Below are 19,376 nucleotides of genomic sequence, written 5' to 3' on the forward strand. Positions count from 1 at the left end.
TCCATAGCGCTGTACATATGAAAAGGGGTATACATATATAATACAGACAATTGCACTAAGCATGAACAAGACGAGTACAGACTGGTACAGAAGGAGAGAGGGCCCTGCCTGTGAGGGCTTACAGTCTACATAAGAGAAACTTCCAGAAGGGCAACCATCTCAGCAGCAGTCCATCAATCTGGGCTTCATGGTAGAATAGCCAGAAAGAAACCTCTCCTCAGTGGAAGACACATGAAAGTTTGGGGGAAAATAAAAAGCACCTAAAGGACTCTGACTGTGAGAAACCAGATTATCTGGTCTGATGAAACCAAGATTGAACTTTTTGGCTTCTACGCATGTCTGGAGGAAACCAGCACTGCTTATGCCCAATATCATCCCTACAATGAAGCATGGTGGTGTTCTGGACCTCAGACCTGGCCGAAGATTCATCTTCCCACAAGATGGTGACCATAAGCACACAGCAAATACAAGACAGGAGTAGCTTAGGGACAACTCTGTGAATGTCCTTGAGTCGCCCAGCCAGAGCCCTGACCTGAACCCAATCAAACATTTCTGGCAGAAATTCCTTGTAGCACTGGAGGCTGTAATCGCTGCCAAAGGATAAGTAAAGGATATGAACACTTATGTCAACACAAGATTTTTTTTATTTTTTTATAAATTAGCAAAGATGTTAGCACAAGACCACGACATAACAAAATGTGAATGTGTGAATGTGTATATACACAATTAATTTTTTATTTTGTGTCTCTCAATGGCTTAGGCTACTTTCACACCTGCGTTCATAACAGATCTGTTTGCATTATTCTTTAAAAAAAAAAAAAGTCTAAGTAAAAACGGATCCGTCCTGACTTACATTGAAAGTCAATGGGGGACGGATCAGTTTTTAATTGCACCATATTGTGTCAGTGAAAACGGATCCGTCCCCATTGACTTACATTGTAAGTCAGGACGGATCCGTTTGGCTCCTCATCGTCAGGCGGACAGCAAAACTCTGCAAGCTGTGTTCTGGTGTCCGCCTCCAGAGCGGAATAGAGGCGCAACGGAGCCAAACTGATGCATTCTGAACGGATCCTTATCCATTCAGAATGCATTGGGGCCGCTTGTGAGAGCCCTGAAACGGATCTCACAAGTGGACCCAGAAACCCAGTGTGAAAGTAGCCTTAGTATTGTGACCTGAATGGTTAGTACCATGTTTGACATTCCTCGTCATTACAAGGCCAATTACAGACAGCTATTTTACAGTCATGTTTTAGGGTCCATATTATGTACCACCAAAAACTCACACAGATGACCCAGATATTACAACCAAGTAAACCTTTCTTTGGCTGGGATCCAGCTAATACAATAGCAACTTGATATGGGAAACATTGATTATTAGAGCCAGAATCTATGATGGTCAGCAGGTTTTAAAGAAGGAATTTTCTTAATTTTCACTTGCAGGGGTGCGTTTAGACCGTGTAAGAGGAGGGAGGCAGAAATATAAAAGGAGACCAGAAGGAGACATTCTACAATATACACCAGGAGGACAACAATCCCAGCAAAGTACAACTGTAGTTAAAAAACAAAGTAAGAACTTCTAGTCTGAACTCTGACTGCTTTTTAGTGATACATTGCATAAAGCTCATTTTTATGTATACAGTATTATCGTGCATTTCACGGCAGTTCTTTAATATGTACTTATCACCTGTTCCATTATCAAGTAGGAGCTGAACCTTTAAATAAAAGCAGTTCTTTAAAGGGAATGTCACCAGTTTTCTGCTGCCCTCATTTTTAAAACCTAACATTTCCAGCGCATGCCAAGGATTCGCCATATTCACGAGTAGTGTTCAGCTAACTTGTGTTTTAAGTTTGGCGTCCAAAGTTTAGGTTCGGATTATCGAAGAATCCCGTTATGGATTCCGCTACCATAGACCATAACTTATGAGCTCACCTCTCTATCCGCCCACCTGCCTCTGATTGACAGTTTTTTTCCAAATGAATCAGCAACAGCTGGGCGGGGAAAGCCAGGAGCTCATGAATATTCAGGACTCATCATTATGCGCTGGAGCTGTGCAATACAATACAAGATTTTAGCAAAAAGGCTTGTTCTCAGTTAAAGAAAGTGACCCAACATTTTTCTAAGGGGGATGTGTCACTACTTGTTGCCCTTAGTTAGGACACTAACAGATTCCTTTTAAGGCTAGTTTCACACTAGCGGCATGGACCTCCGGCAGGCTGTTTCACGCGGGTGAACAGCCTGTCTGATCCGTCCTACCGCTATTGCACGCATGCCCCTGGACTACCTCTCTGACCCGTTGACTATAATGGGGCGGGGCAGAATTCCGGCGGCAGTGCACGCAGAGAGATCGCCGGAATAAAAGTACGACAATGTCGTACTTTTATTCCGGCGGCCTCTCGGCGTGCGCTGCCGTTCTGCCACCTGAACTCCGCCCCACCCCCATTATAGTCAATGGGGCCAGAGTGGTAGTCCGGGGGCACACGTGCACTAGCAGCAGGACGGATCTGACAGGCTGTTCTCCCGCCGGAACAGCCTGCCGGAGGTCCGTGCTGCTAATGTGAAACTAGCCTAAAGTGGTTGTCCAAGTTCTTAAAGGAGTTCTCCGGGAATTAAGAAAATGAAAATACTTTAAATATTGCTTTATTATAAATATATTCATGAATACCTTTCATTAGTTATAATGGTTTGTTTTTTCTGGGGAGCAATCATTAGGAGAATTAAAATGGCCACCGTCCTATTAGTACACACAAAATCTGTCCTAATCACACAGGACAAGTCATTTCTGAACTCTGAGCCAAAGAGCTGCCTCTTTAACTTCTCCTACTTGTTATGGATTATAATCCTGAATACAGATGATAAAATCTTCAGCTGAATCTCTGTAGGAATGGAGTTCATGAGGAGACATGAAGTACACGGAGGATGGACCGGACAGGCTGTGGTAATGTGGGACTGTGGTAATGGAGACTGCATACAACTGTTGCTGCTCATTAGCCTCTCCCACACCCTCCTCTCTGTACTTTATGTCTCCTCATGACCTCCATTTCTACAGATTCAGCTGAAAATCATATTAAAGTGTATTCAGGATCATAATCTCTGACAAGTAGAAGAGGAGGATGGGGCAGCTTTTTGTCTCACTGCTCTGAAGTAACTTGTCCTGCTGTGTGATTAGGACAGGTTTCGTGTCTACTAATAGGATGGCAGCCATTTTATTTCCCCTGATGATTGCTCACTACACAAAACTAGCTAATTATAACTAATGCAAGGTACTTATATTTATAATAAAGTAATATTTACATATTTTCATTTTCTTAATTCCTGGAGAACCCCTTTAACAATGTCCCCAATGCCACTCAGTGTAGCACAATGAAAAAGGAGGCTATGCTCACCAGTTACTCCCATGCTGTTTCTCTGTTCCTCCCTGCCACGATCTGTTTACATGACTACAGCTGTGATGTCTCGTATACCTGATGTGACTGCGGCAGCCAATCCCTGGCTTCAGCAGTCTTGTACTGTATGCTGCTAACGCCAGTGATTGCCGCAGTCACGTGAGGTGTATGGGATGTCACTGTTGCAGTCATGTATTTTTTTTTATTTTTTATTTTACTCCATTATATAGCGCTGACCTATTCCGCAGCACTTTACAGACATTATAATTATGCGTTGTCCCCAGTGGAGCTTACAGACTTATCAGTATTTTTGTGGAGTGTGGGAGGAAATCAGATTATCTGGAGGAAACCCACACAGACATGGGGACAACATACAAACTCCATACAGATGCTGTCCTTGGTCGATTCTAAGACCCCAGCACTGCAAGGCACCAGTGCTAACCACTCGGCCACTGTGCTGCCCACACATGCTATAAACAAATTACTGCAGGGAGGACTGGAGCTATGGCACTAGAAAATGCAACTAGCGATTACAGCTTCAGTTACATTTAGTGCGTTGGGGACATTTTTAAAGCACTCTGACAACCCCGTTGCACTATATATACACATAAGCGACTCTTTAATGGACACATTTCTGCTCTTATTGCTCACTTTCTTCTGTGTTCATCTGGCAGCAGTCACTGCGTAGATGATGGCATCACAAGAAGGTGGTGTATTAATAATACTGCCAGATATTTCTTGCTGTGGGCCACATAGTACTGCTTCTGTGTGCTGTTACTAAGATCTGACGGCTGTATTTTGCTCTCTAGCTCCAGTGAACACTGTGGTCTCACATCTGCTGGTGGCAGAGCCCGATAAGCTATTTGCTATGCCAGACCCAGCACTTCCCGATGGCTACTTAAAATCCATGAGCACATTGTGCGACCTTGCAGATCGAGAGATTGTCATTATTATCAGCTGGGCCAAGAATATCCCAGGTATGTGACACTGACTATAACCCTCATGATCCAATCATTCTCTTTCTGAGCCTTTCTGTTCTTTTTTTTGCTCCAGTTATACAGTACAGACCAAAAGTTTGGACACACCTTCTCATTCAAAGAGTTTTCTTTATTTTCATGACTATGAAAATTGTAGATTCACACTGAAGGCATCAAAACTATGAATTAACACATGTGGAATTATATACATAACAAACAAGTGTGAAGCAACTGAAAATATGTCATATTCTAGGTTCTTCAAAGTAGCCACCTTTTGCTTTGATTACTGCTTTGCACACTCTTGGCATTCTCTTGATGAGCTTCAAGAGGTAGTCCCCTGAAATGGTTTTCACTTCACAGGTGTGCCCTGTCAGGTTTGATAAGTGGGATTTCTTGCCTTATAAATGGGGTTGGGACCATCAGTTGCGTTGAGGAGAAGTCAGGTGGATACACAGCTGATAGTCCTACTGAATAGACTGTTAGAATTAGTATTATGGCAAGAAAAAAGCAGCTAAGTAAAGAAAAACGAGTGGCCATCATTACTTTAAGAAATGAAGGTCAGTCAGCTGAAAAATTGGGAAAACTTTGAAAGTAAGGGCTATTTGACCATGAAGGAGAGTGATGGGGTGCTGTGCCAGATGACCTGGCCTCCACAGTCACCGGACCTGAACCCAATCGAGATGGTTTGGGGTGAGCTGGACCGCAGAGTGAAGGCAAAAGGGCCAACAAGTGCTAAGCATCTCTGGGAACTCCTTCAAGACTGTTGGAAAACCATTTCAGGGGACTACCTCTTGAAGCTCATCAAGAGAATTCCAAGAGTGTGCAAAGCAGTAATCAAAGCAAAAGGTGGCTACTATGAAGAACCTAGAATATGACATATTTTCAGTTGTTTCACACTTGTTTGTTATGTATATAATTCCACATGTGTTAATTCATAGTTTTGATGCCTTTATAGTCATGAAAATAAAGAAAACTCTTTGAATGAGAAGGTGTGTCTAAACTTTTGGTCTGTACTGTATGTAGATAAAGTTTAATCAGTGTAAGCTGTCCTTTTCGGAGTCTCCATTGTAGATTTATTCACATTTGATGGAAAAGAAATGGCGCTGCATGCAGAGCAATAGAGCCTGATGGGCCCCATTCATTATCCAGTGGGAGTTAGTGGGTCCATTTGGTGCCATTGTGGTTCACTGTGACCGATCCGGCGCTGCGTCATTGTTTCAGTTTTTAAGAAAAACTAACAGAGATATAAACACAGCTTAATGTGTTTCCTCCCTGACCCCTTCTTGTTAATGAATGGGAACATTTGCAAAAAACATGTACAGAACAAGTCCTATTCACAGATAAGAGGTGGATACAGTTGTATCAGGAAGCTTTCTGAGAAATAACTTTTCATTGTGTGATTAAAGAGGACCTGTCACTAGGGATGAGCGAATTGACTTCGGATGAAACATCCGAAGTCGATTCGCATAAATCTTTGTTTGAATGCTGTACGGAGCGAGCACTTCGTACAGTATTAGAATGTATTGACTCCGATGAGCCGAAGTTATTGCTTTGCGAAGTCTCGCGAGACTTCGAGTAATAACTTAAAAAATGTATTTCTACTGTAAAAAACCTTTTACCGAACTCTGTTTCAGTTCCAAGTGGTACCTTGGAACCAAACTCAAGTTTTTGAAAAGGTTTTTAACAGTGGAAATTAATTTTTGAAGTTATTACCCAAAGTTTTGCAAAACTTTGCAAAGTAATACCTTCAGCTCATCGGAGTCAATACATTCTAATACTCTATGGAGCTCCTGCTCCGTACAGTATTCAAACAAAGTTTTATGCGAATCGACTTCGGATGTTTCATCCGAAGTCAGTTTGCTCATCCCTACCTGTCACCATGAAAATGTAGTCCCATCTGTAGGCAGCATGTTATAGAGCAGAAAGAGCTGAGCAGATTGATATATAGTTTAATGGGTGCAGTATAACCTGCACTTCATTCATTTAGATTTTTCCTGATTCTGGGCTTTGAAGTCCAGGAGACGGTCCTATCAGTGACTGACAGCTCTCTGTATACACAGTCATGGAGGGAAGGCTGTCAGTCACTGATAGGACCGACTCCTGGACTTCAGAGCCCAGAATGAGCAGGAATATAAATGAATAAATTACAAGATTTACTGAATCTTTTCCCACAAAACTATCTATCAATCTTCTCAGCTCCTCCTGCTCTATAACATGTTGCAGAATACACTGCATCTTCATGGTGACAGATTCCCTTTAAGCTACTTAAAACCTGAAAGACCCCTTTCATGTCCAGATACCAAGAACTAATGTAATAAGACTATTGGATGGTTGCAGAAACATTACATCTCCTGGACAAGGGTTCATCAGGCCTTTTCCTCTTTCTGGCACTCCAGCAGTTGAGAAACTACAACTCCCAGAATGCTTCATTCACTTCTGTGGGAGTTAGAAGAACAGCCAAGCATATTTGCATGCTGGGAGTGGTAGTTTCACAGCAGCTGGAGTGCCAAAGGTTGCTGATTCCTGTTTTAGAAGATCACTGACGTGTAATGTTGATGCAAATATTTGCACTGTAAGACCTGCAAGGCCACCTCCATACATGCTATGCATTTCAAATGCTTTTGCCATCAGGTTTTTTTAACAAGTTTTTTTATTTTTTATTTTTAGTAACTTTTAAAACCTCAGTTCTACAAATATTTTTTAAGTTTAGTTAGGAATCTGATCAGAAAAATGAATAGCCAAACGTTGCTGCATTTTTAAATCCAAGAAATTTCCAAATAAAAAAAAACAGCTGTAAATGTCAAAAAAAAAACATTGTGGGGAAGATTTATCAAGGTTCCTGTGCCAGTTTTCTGACGTAGAAAAGTTGCACATTTTAGCACTGCATTTATCCTGTGTTTTCTTCCAACAAAATTTTAAAAAATCTCACAGTAAACTTGAATTATATTAATTACAAAATTGAATTACAATAATGTAATTGAAGTTTGCTGTGTATTTTTCATTGCAGGAAGTAATCCAACAAGGGAAAAGAAAAATCAAATCGCACAGCAAAATTTTATTACATTAATTACAAAATCGAGTTACAGTAAAACCTTGGTGACCACCAGTACACCTTTTTACAGTCACCTATTAAATGCTGCACGGCTCTGCAGTGTAGTGGAGAGCAAGAGCTCGGCTCTCGCATGACGGCCGGACTCCAGACACACTGATCCCAGCCGTTTAACCCCTTAGAAGCTGTGGTCAATAGTGACCCCATGGTTTCAGTTGGAGGGGGCTCCATCTGTCAGCCATTGGCCCGCCAGCAAGTGAGATTGTGGGGTGCAGATGTCTTCACAAAGCCGCTGGGGGCCTAATGAAGGACCCCAGGCCTACCTATTGTGTATGCGTACTCTGGCACAGCCTGAAAATGTGCCTGCCAGTTTCTACTGACAGCATAATGCATTGTACCACATAAGCGGTAAATGCTTTCAAAACATCTTGTGTACCCCAAAATGGCAACAATGAAAACTACAAGTCGTCCTGCAAAAATCATGCCCTAACACAGCTCCGTAGAAAAAAGAATTATTGTGCAAAAGTAGTAAAAAAAATTAAAAAAAACTATATATATTTGGTATCGCTATAATCGTACTAAGGCTACTTTCACACCTGCGCTAGGTGCGGATCCGTCTGGTATCTGCACAGACGGATCCGCACCTATAATGCAAACGCTGGTATCCGTTCAGAACGGATCCGTCTGCATTTTTCTGTCTAAAAAAAGTCTAAATCAAACGGATCCGTCCTGACTTACATTGAAAGTCAATGGGGGACTGATCCATTTACAATTGCACCATATTGTATCAATGTAAACTGGCTCCGCATCGCCAGGCGGACACCAAAACGCTGCAAGCAGTGTTTTGGTGTCCGCATCCAGAGCGGAATGGAGACTGATCGGAGCCAAACTGATGCATTCTGAACGGATCCTTATCCATTCAGAATGCATTGGGGCTAAACTGATCCGTTTGGGGCCGCTTGTGAGAGCCCTGAAACGGATCTCACAGGCGGACCCAGAAACGGCAGTGTGAAAGTAGCCTAACCCAGAGAATAATATTATCATGTTATTTATTACGCAAAGTGAATGTTGCAAAATTTACGTCTAAACTCGTATTTCTTTTTTTCCCATCATCCCCCAGAAAGAGTTAATAACAGTTAATCAATGAGTTATGTGTAATCCAAAATTGTGCCATTAAACAAAATCTTGTCCTGCAAAAAACAAGCCCTCATACAGCTACATCAATGGAAAAATAAAGTTAGAGCTGTTGAAACACGACAATGAAAAAAAAATTCTTGGTCACTAAGGCAGGCCTGAAGCAAGCTGCTCACTAAGAGGTTAATGTACCGTAGCAGGCCGACGCCAGCGTAACATCACTCGCCTGCTTCATTAATAAAGTGGGAGGAGCAGGCTCGTGACTGAGTGAGTAATGTTATGCTGCCGTCCGGCCTGCTTCAGTAGTTTGATAGTGAGTACTACTACAGACCATTACGCTACTTTAACAAAGCTAACCAAGAGGTTAAAGGGGTTGTCTGAGTGATGAAAAAAAAAATATATAGCACGGTAAAGCTGATGGGCAGCAATATATAACTGAGCTAAGCAAGTTTTAGGTAAAAAAATATATATTTCCTAATTTCCCTGGTTCTCTTCTGGCCCTTTGTTTAGCTGCAATAACAACAATCTCTGCCTCTCCCCCTGCTCTGCCAAGGGAGTGAATATAAGTGCTGCCCTGAGTGACATGTCTGCCTGCTGGGAGACTCAGCAGCATGTTGTATGTGTAGGACTACAGGTCCCAGCTGTACAATGACGCTGCTGATACACACAGGATCTTCTCCCTACCTGTTCTTGTGCAGAACTCCTCTAGTCTGTGAGCTCCTGTGCCCAGCATTTGTCTCCTTACTGCCTGCAGCTACTCAGTAAAGCCTTTAGCCCTGAGTCTGTGCTCCTGAAGGGGTTAATCTTTCCTGAAGTATCCAGTGTGAGGGAGACACAGGGCAGAGAGCAGTCCAGTGACATCTTGTGTACGGACTCATATCTGATCTCTCAGGCTTTGTGCACGAAACATAACAGAGCAGGGAGAGAAGCTGACATCACGGGTCATGTGACCCTTAGTGAAATCTGAGAAACCAGCAACTGGAGATAAAGTAAGTCAATTGTAAAGTCCTTTCATTTGCCTAGTTAGAAACATACAAAGAACAAAAAAAAAATAACTCGGACAACCCCTTTAAGGCAATATATCCGAAAAACAACAAAACACATATGCATGAATAATATATTTTATTAAATAGTCACATAAAGGACAACAATATAGACAATAATGGATAAAATTGATGAACAAATAGCAGTAATGTAGTGGCACTGTGGACCAGCGCATCACCAAGGTACCAGATAATGAATCTATCCCCTAAGCGTACGTCAACTATTGGTCCGAGTAAGCCTAATGGCAAATGTCTGAGATAAATAATCTCATATAACCGGACCACAGAATGGTGTAAGCTTACTTAATAATATAAATGCCACCATGCTGGCCTCATTATAAGTGTGAATGGGTGCAGTGTGTGGATGAAATTATTCACACCCAGTAGCTAATTCAATTGCAACATGCACCCAACACCCAAATGTGCAGCCAGCACAGAAACATACATAAATATAGCAAATGTAGCAAAATATGGGGGGAACCAACCTGGAGACCTGAGTGAGCGCACCCCTGACGCGCGTTTCGCACAGCTTCCTCGAAACCCCTTTAAGGCGTCATGCACACGACCGTTGTTTTGGTCCGCATCCTTGCCGCAGTTTTTGCGGCTCGGATGCGGACCCATTCACTTCAATGGGGCCGCAAAAGATGCAGACAGCACTCCGTGTGCTATCCGCATCCGTTGCTCTGTTCCGTAGCCCCGCAAAAAAAATAGAATATGTCCTATTCTTGTCCGTTTTGCAGACAAGAATAGGCATTTCTACAATGGGGCATTTCTGGGGCATTTCTACAATTTGCGCCTAGACCCTCAGGTGCTCTGCCTCTCACTTAGGAGGAACTGACATGGGACGCGCTGCGCGTGCCATGTTCTTCTCAACAGTACAGGGGAGAAGGAGGCAGTCCCTCCCCCCTGTGCCGCTGCCACCAATGGGCTGATAGCAGGGAGGAGAAGGGGAGGGGCTGTGGCCACTGCACCACCAATGAATATAGTTTATGCTTAATACAAATGCAGGCTGCGCTGCGGGTGCCGGCCATATCCCATACCCGGCACCCAGCCTCTATGACTGCGCGCTGCGATCCGCCGGTATTAACCTCCCAGGTGCGGCACCTGAGGGGTTAATAGAGGCGGATCGCAGCGTGCAGTCATAGAGGCTGGGTGCCGGGTATGGGATATGGCCGGCACCCGCAGCGCAGCCTGCGTTTGTATTAAGCATAAACTATATTCATTGGTGGCACAGTGCACCGAACCCTGCCCCCCCAACCCCAGTATTATAAAGTAGAATCATTGGTGGCGCAGTGCGCCCCCCCCCCCCCCCAAGTATTATAATCATTGGTGGCAGTTCCGATTGGAGCCCCAGCAGTGTTACCATGGCAGCCAGGACGCTACTGAAGCCCTGGCTGCCATAATCGGCCACCTGCTGCTGTGTGCACAAAGCACAGGGCAGCAGGTATAGTGTAAAGTACTATTCACTCTGATAGAGCTCTATCAGGGTGAATAGGACAAGGGATGAAAGATCCCAGGTTCTAGCCCCTTAGGGGGGAAACAGTTATTAAATAAAAAGTAAAAAAAAAAAAAAAGTTAAAAAACAAACACCAAAATATTAAGTATAAATCACCCCCTTGCCCAATTTTACATATAAAATATATAAACAATTTAAAAAATTACATATCGCCACGCCCGAAAAGGTGCGAACTATTAAAATATTTTTAAATATCTCCTATGCGGTGAACGCCCCCATAACAGTGCGTCATCCACAGACGCCCCCATAGCAGTGCGTCATCCACAGATGCCCCCATAACAGTGCGTCATCCACAGACGCCCCCATAACAGTGCGTCATCCACAGACGCCCCCATAACAGTGCGTCATCCACAGACGCCCCCATAACAGTGCGTCATCCACAGACGCCCCCATAACAGTGCGTCATCCACAGACGCCCCCATAACAGTGCGTCATCCACAGACGCCCCCATAACAGTGCGTCATCCACAGACGCCCCCATAACAGTGCGTCATCCACAGACGCCCCCATAACAGTGCGTCATCCACAGATGCCCCTTTTGTTCCTAATTCATGCATAAAAAAGATTCGCCTACATAAATAGGCGGAAAAATATGAGCCCAAAAAAACAAACCACACCACCAGAGTTAGTCTAAAACTGAAAATGCCTCAAAAACTGGCGCACTTTTGTTAGTAAATGTGCCTAAAAAAACAGTGTTTCTGGCATTGAGCATGTTCTTCAGAGTCTGGCCTAAAATCAGTCTGGTAACTGCCTATGTAGTCTTTACAGGTAAATCATACCTTTTAAAAAAAATGCAATTGTGGTAAAAACGCGTGTTTTATGCAGTGCATTTTCATTAGTTTTTTAAAAAGCAACACCAAAGCAATGTGTAAACCTGTCCTTACCAGCAAAACTGTATGGCCGTTAACAGTAAGAGACTTGCAGTCAGTTTTGTCATGAAGAGTACACTCACATGGCCTAAGGGTTTTGTCTGCACCATGGCTGTGTATCCACTTCTGGGCCCACCCTAACTTTTAGTACTGATTCGTATCGCAGTAAACTGATTACATGCCCCGGGTATTTCATTGCACACTGTCATGGATGAATAGTATGTGTTACACATTGACAGCTGCCTTTCGCTCTTTTTTACAGGTTTTTCTTCCCTTTCTTTATCGGACCAGATGAGTCTCTTGCAGAGCGTCTGGATGGAGGTTCTCCTCTTGGGAGTCGTGTTTCGCTCCCTTCCTTATGAAGATGAAGTTGTGTTTGCTGAGGATTTTGTCTTGGATGAGGAATCCTCACATTCTGCCCGTCTGTCTGACCTCTGCTCCTGCGTTCTTCATCTGGTGCGCAAGTATCGGGCCTTGCGTGTGGAAAGAGAGGAATATGTCATGTTAAAAGCCCTCACCCTTACAAATTCAGGTCTGTTATTCTGTGCCTTGATTTACCATCTAGATAGGGATACCAGTTGTGTTGGTCTTTTGTCACATGTGTTTGTAGTTCAAAATGACAGCACTGAAATTATTCTGAGATGTATAATTAAAACCAGTCATACATAGTCTCTTTATTATTTCCTAACATGATTATGGGGCAGCCATCTTGCCTGAGCTGCTGTTAAAGGGAGTCTGTCACCACATTTGAGCATATTAGACTGATCAAATAGCGTTATATGTGCCACCCAGAACTTAAAAACGGTACCTTTGTTGTATCTAATGGAGTTTTCTTTCAGCCAAAAAGAACTTTTAAGATTGTGTAAATGCGCCCTCTCAAGTGCCCAGGGCGGCGTCTCAATCGTCAGAGCCCCAGGCAGCACCTCCTCAACGGCTCATAACCCCGCCCTCCGTGTGCCTCTGCCCGCCCGTTTACTCTCCTCCTCTCTCCTTTTCCACTGCGGCTGCGCGGTCAAATTCATAGCGCAGTGGAAAAGGAGAGAGGAGGAGAGTAAACGGGCGGGCAGAGGCACACGGAGGGCGGGGTTATGAGCCGTTGAGGAGGTGCTGCCTGGGGCTCTGACGATTGAGACGCCGCCCTGGGCACTTGAGAGGGCGCATTTACACAATCTTAAAAGTTCTTTTTGGCTGAAAGAAAACTCCATTAGATACAACAAAGGTACCGTTTTTAAGTTCTGGGTGGCACATATAACGCTATTTGATCAGTCTAATATGCTCAAATGTGGTGACAGACTCCCTTTAACAGCATTTAGAGATATGCTTTATAGCGGCCACATGAACCATAGGAACCTGTTGTGTGGAGATTACTCACTAACCTTGCATGGGATAATGTGGGCAGTGTTGGGGAAAGAGAGCAGTAACCATCACCTGTGGTGAATAGTGTGATATCTGTAGGTAGTTGTTACCTATCATTGTTTCTCAGCAGTCATCTCATTACAATCTCTACAGAACAGGAAGAGTCAGCCCATTGTGGGGCTCAGTGGTCAGAGTAAAACCTGCATACGCCTTTATTACTGTCAGTGTATACATAGAGTGCTGTGAACCCTGATCACGCAGTACATATAAAATAATGCAACAAGTATTCTGTTCTTTACTTCGCTTCCGTTAACCTCTTGCCGCCACGCTAACGCCGAAAGGCGTCATTTCTGCGGCGCTCCCAGGTCACACTAACGCCAATAGGCGTCATCTCGCGTGAGCCGAGATTTCCTGTGAACGCGCGCACACAGGCGCGCGCGCTCACAGGAACGGAAGGTAAGAGAGTTGATCTCCAGCCTGCCAGCGGCGATCGTTCGCTGGCAGGCTGGAGATGTGTTTTTTTTAACCCCTAACAGGTATATTAGACGCTGTTTTGATAACAGCGTCTAATATACCTGCTACCTGGTCCTCTGGTGGTCCCCTTTGTTTGGATCGACCACCAGAGGACACAGGTAGCTCAGTAAAGTCCCACCAAGCACCACTACACTACACTACACCCCCCCCCGTCACTTATTAACCCCTTATTAGCCCCTGATCACCCCATATAGACTCCCTGATCACCCCCCTGTCATTGATTACCCCCCTGTAAAGCTCCATTCAGACGTCCGCATGATTTTTACGGATCCACTGATAGATGGATCGGATCCGCAAAACGCATCCGGACGTCTGAATGAAGCCTTACAGGGGCATGATCAATGACTGTGGTGATCACCCCATATAGACTCCCTGATCACCCCCCTGTCATTGATTACCCCCCTGTCATTGATTACCCCCCTGTAAAGCTCCATTCAGACGTCCGCATGATTTTTACGGATCCACTGATAGATGGATCGGATCCGCAAAACGCATCCGGACGTCTGAATGAAGCCTTACAGGGGCATGATCAATGACTGTGGTTATCACCCCATATAGACTCCCTGATCACCCCCCTGTCATTGATTACCCCCCTGTAAAGCTCCATTCAGACGTCCGCATGATTTTTACGGATCCACTGATAGATGGATCGGATCCGCAAAACGCATCCGGACGTCTGAATGAAGCCTTACAGGGGCATGATCAATGACTGTGGTGATCACCCCATATAGACTCCCTGATCACCCCCCTGTCATTGATTACCCCCCTGTAAAGCTCCATTCAGATGTCCGCATGATTTTTACGGATGCACTGATAGATGGATCGGATCCGCAAAACGCATCCGGACGTCTGAATGAAGCCTTACAGGGGCATGATCAATGACTGTGGTGATCACCCCCCTGTCATTGATTACCCCCCTGTCATTGATTACCCCCCTGTAAAGCTCCATTCAGATGTCCGCATTATTTTTACGGATGCACTGATAGATGGATCGGATCCGCAAAACGCATCCGGACGTCTGAATGAAGCCTTACAGGGGCGTGATCAATGACTGTGGTGATCACCCCATATAGACTCCCTGATCACCCCCCTGTCATTGATCACCCCCCTGTCATTGATCACCCCCCCTGTCATTGATCACCCCTCTGTAAGGCTCCATTCAGACATTTTTTTGGCCCAAGTTAGCGGAATTATTATTATTTTTTTCTTACAAAGTCTCATATTCCACTAACTTGTGTCAAAAAATAAAATCTCACATGAACTCACCATACCCCTCACGGAAACCAAATGAGTAAAATTTTTTAGACATTTATATTCCAGACTTCTTCTCACGCTTTAGGGCCCCTAGAATGCCAGGGCAGTATAAATACCCCACATGTGACCCCATTTCGGAAAGAAGACACCCCCAGGTATTCCGTGAGGGGCATATTGAGTCCATGAAAGATTGAAATTTTTGTCCCAAGTTAGCGGAACGGGAGACTTTGTGAGAAAAAAATTAAAAATATCAATTTCCGCTAACTTGTGCCAAAAAAAAAAAATTTCTATGAACTCGCCATGCCCCTCATTGAATACCTTGGGGTGTCTTCTTTCCAAAATGGGGTCACATGTGGGGTATTTATACTGCCCTGGCATTCTAGGGGCCCCAAAGCGTGAGAAGAAGTCTGGTATCCAAATGTCTAAAAATGCCCTCCTAAAAGGAATTTGGGCACCTTTGCGCATCTAGGCTGCAAAAAAGTGTCACACATCTGGTATCGCCGTACTCAGGAGAAGTTGGGGAATGTGTTTTGGGGTGTCATTTTACATATACCCATGCTGGGTGAGAGAAATATCTTGGTCAAATGCCAACTTTGTATAAAAAAATGGGAAAAGTTGTCTTTTGCCAAGATATTTCTCTCACCCAGCATGGGTATATGTAAAATGACACCCCAAAACACATTCCCCAACTTCTCCTGAATACGGCGATACCACATGTGTGACACTTTTTTGCAGCCTAGGTGGGCAAAGGGGCCCATGTTCCAAAGAGCACCTTTAGGATTTCACAGGTCATTTACCTACTTACCACACATTAGGGCCCCTGGAAAATGCCAGGGCAGTATAACTACCCCACAAGTGACCCCATTTTGGAAAGAAGACACCCCAAGGTATTCCGTGAGGGGCATGGCAAGTTCCTAGAATTTTTTATTTTTTGTCACAAGTTAGTGGAAAATGCTGATTTTTTTTTTTTTTTTTTTTTTCATACAAAGTCTCATATTCCACCAACTTGTGACAAAAAATAAAAACTTCCATGAACTCACTATGCCCATCAGCGAATACCTTGGGGTCTCTTCTTTCCAAAATGGGGTCACTTGTGGGGTAGTTATACTGCCCTGGCATTCTAGGGGCCCAAATGTGTGGTAAGGAGTTTGAAATCAAATTCTGTAAAAAATGACCTGTGAAATCCGAAAGGTGCTCTTTGGAATATGGGCCCCTTTGCCCACCTAGGCTGCAAAAAAGTGTCACACATCTGGTATCCCCGTACTCAGGAGAAGGTGGGGAATGTGTTTTGGGGTGTCATTTTACATATACCCCTGCTGGGTGAGAGAAATATCTTGGCAAAAGACAACTTTTCCCATTTTTTTATACAAAGTTGGCATTTGACCAAGATATTTATCTCACCCAGCATGGGTATATGTAAAAAGACACCCCAAAACACATTCCTCAACTTCTCCTGAATACGGAGATACCAGATGTGTGACACTTTTTTGCAGCCTAGGTGGGCAAAGGGGCCCATATTCCAAAGAGCACCTTTCGGATTTCACAGGTCATTTTTTACAGAATTTGATTTCAAACTCCTTACCACACATTCGGGCCCCTAGAATGCCAGGGCAGTATAACTACCCCACAAGTGACCCCATTTTGGAAAGAAGAGACCCCAAGGTATTCGCTGATGGGCATAGTGAGTTCATGGAAGTTTTTATTTTTTGTCACAAGTTAGTGGAATATGAGACTTTGTATGAAAAAAAAAAAAAAAAAAAAAAATCATCATTTTCCACTAACTTGTGACAAAAAATAAAAAATTCTAGGAACTTGCCATGCCCCTCACGGAATACCTTGGGGTGTCTTCTTTCCAAAATGGGGTCACTTGTGGGGTAGTTATACTGCTCTGGCATTCTAGGGGCCCAAATGTGTGGTAAGGAGTTTGAAATCAAATTCTGTAAAAAATGACCTGTGAAATCCGTAAAGGTGCTCTTTGGAATATGGGCCCCTTTGCCCACCTAGGCTGCAAAAAAGTGTCACACATCTGGTATTGCCGTACTCAGGAGAAGGTGGGGAATGTGTTTTGGGGTGTCATTTTACATATACCCCTGCTGGGTGAGAGAAATATCTTGGCAAAAGACAACTTTTCCCATTTTTTTATACAAAGTTGGCATTTGACCAAGATATTTATCTCACCCAGCATGGGTATATGTAAAATGACACCCCAAAACACATTCCTCAACTTCTCCTGAGTACGGAGATACCAGATGTGTGACACTTTTTTGCAGCCTAGGTGGGCAAAGGGGCCCACATTCCAAAGAGCACCTTTCGAATTTCACTGGTCATTTTTTTACAGAATTTGATTTCAAACTCCTTACCACACATTTGGGCCCCTAGAATGCCAGGGCAGTATAACTACCCCACAAGTGACCCCATTTTGGAAAGAAGACACCCCAAGGTATTCGCTGATGGGCATAGTGAGTTCATAGAAGTTTTTATTTTTTGTCACAAGTTAGTGGAATATGAGACTTTGTAAGAAAAAAATAAATAAAAAAAAAATCATCATTTTCCGCTAACTTGTGACAAAAAATAAAAAGTTCTATGAACTCACTATGCCCATCAGCGAATACCTTAGGGTGTGTACTTTCCGAAATGGGGTCATTTGTGGGGTGTTTGTACTGTCTGGGCATTGTAGAACCTCAGGAAACATGACAGGTGCTCAGAAAGTCAGAGCTGCTTCAAAAAGCGGAAATTCACATTTTTGTACCATAGTTTGTAAACGCTATAACTTTTACCCAAACCATTTTTTTTTTACCCAAACATTTTTTTTTTATCAAAGACATGTAGAACTATAAATTTAGAGCAAAATTTCTATATGGATCTCGTTTTTTTTGCAAAATTTTACAACTGAAAGTGAAAAATGTCATTTTTTTGCAAAAAAATCGTTAAATTTCGATTAATAACAAAAAAAGTAAAAATGTCAGCAGCAATGAAATACCACCAAATGAAAGCTCTATTAGTGAGAAGAAAAGGAGGTAAAATTCATTTGGGTGGTAAGTTGCATGACCGAGCAATAAACGGTGAAAGTAGTGTAGTGCCGATTTGTAAAAAAGGGCCTGGTCTTTAGGGGGGTATAAACCTGTGGTCCTTAAGTGGTTAAAGAAACCACCATCAATTTTTTTGTTTTTGTTTGTTTTTAGTATTCACAGTAATGTTTAATTTTTTTTTTTCTTCTTTTCTCCGTAGACTCTGTGCACATTGAAGACCCAGATGCAGTTTTACGTCTCCGTGATGCTCTACAAGAAGCACTTGGTGAATATGAATCAAGTCGCCACCCTGAAGAACCCTGTCGTGATGGGAAATTGCTTCTTACACTCCCCTTACTTCGTCAGACTGCTGGCAGAGTCCTCCAACACTTCCATGCCCTACGAGAAGAAGGGACTGTCCCTATGCACAAGCTTTTCCTAGAGATGCTAGAAGCCATGATGGATTAAGATCGAAGGAACCTCATAATAGAAATCCCATGTACTTTCCTTGTAAATGACCCAAGGAATGCAAGCTGGGGCTACATAATGAATGTATAGGACATGCAAACCAAGTAATTTTATTTTAATGCACACATTCTTCCTGTAATACATTATAGACTGATAAGGAAGATACCACAGATTTGGTGCAGGCATGTATGCAATATGAAATGGATATACATGGACATTGTCAAACATAGCAAGAAGCTATGTGGCATCAAAGTGTTAGGTATTTTTATTTAATTTTGCAAATGGCGGGTATGCTATGGTAGAATAAGCCATAGGAAGAAATGCTGGGTGTCCTTCCATCCCTCAAACATATTCTTGAGCCATAACCTTCTCCCATGAGCAAGCAATAGGACACGTCACACCATTACAAGGCATTCGGGAAGGCCTTTCACTTTTTTCACGTTTTGTTATGTTGCAGCCTTTTGCTAAAAAAAAAAAAAAATTGGTTTCCCCCCATTAATCTACACTCTGTACCCCATAATGAGAAAGCGAAAACAGTATTTTAGGAAGGTTTGCAAATTATTATTTTTTTATTATGTTTTCGCTTGGACATAAGTATTCAGACCCTTTCTATGACACTTAAAATTTTAGCTCTTGGGGCCTCACATTTCTCTTGATCATCTTTCAGATGTTTCTACACCTTGGTTGGAGGCCACCTGTGGTGAATTCAGTTGGTTGGCCGGCCATGATTTGGAAAGACACAGCCCTGTCCATAAAAGGACTCACAGCTGTCCATGCATATTAGA

At 43.3% G+C, this 19,376-nt stretch overlaps 1 protein-coding gene across 3 annotated transcripts in view; it reads left to right on the top strand.

Annotated features, from left to right (window-relative positions):
* The window catches only part of ESRRA (estrogen related receptor alpha), a 47,369-nt gene extending 28,209 nt beyond the window's left edge, over positions 1-19,160 (top strand). For all 3 annotated transcript variants that reach the window (XM_040410478.1, XM_040410481.1, XM_040410479.1), the window contains 4 exons: positions 1,441-1,566; positions 4,194-4,361; positions 12,234-12,503; positions 18,344-19,160. In XM_040410478.1, the coding sequence (XP_040266412.1) occupies positions 1,441-1,566; positions 4,194-4,361; positions 12,234-12,503; positions 18,344-18,591 (812 nt within the window). In that variant the 3' untranslated portion in view covers positions 18,592-19,160. The remainder of the gene's footprint in view (positions 1-1,440; positions 1,567-4,193; positions 4,362-12,233; positions 12,504-18,343) is intronic.
* Positions 19,161-19,376: the final 216 nt, after the last annotated feature.

Source organism: Bufo bufo, chromosome 10 (genome assembly GCF_905171765.1).
Source record: "Bufo bufo chromosome 10, aBufBuf1.1, whole genome shotgun sequence".
Classification (NCBI taxonomy): domain Eukaryota; kingdom Metazoa; phylum Chordata; class Amphibia; order Anura; family Bufonidae; genus Bufo; species Bufo bufo.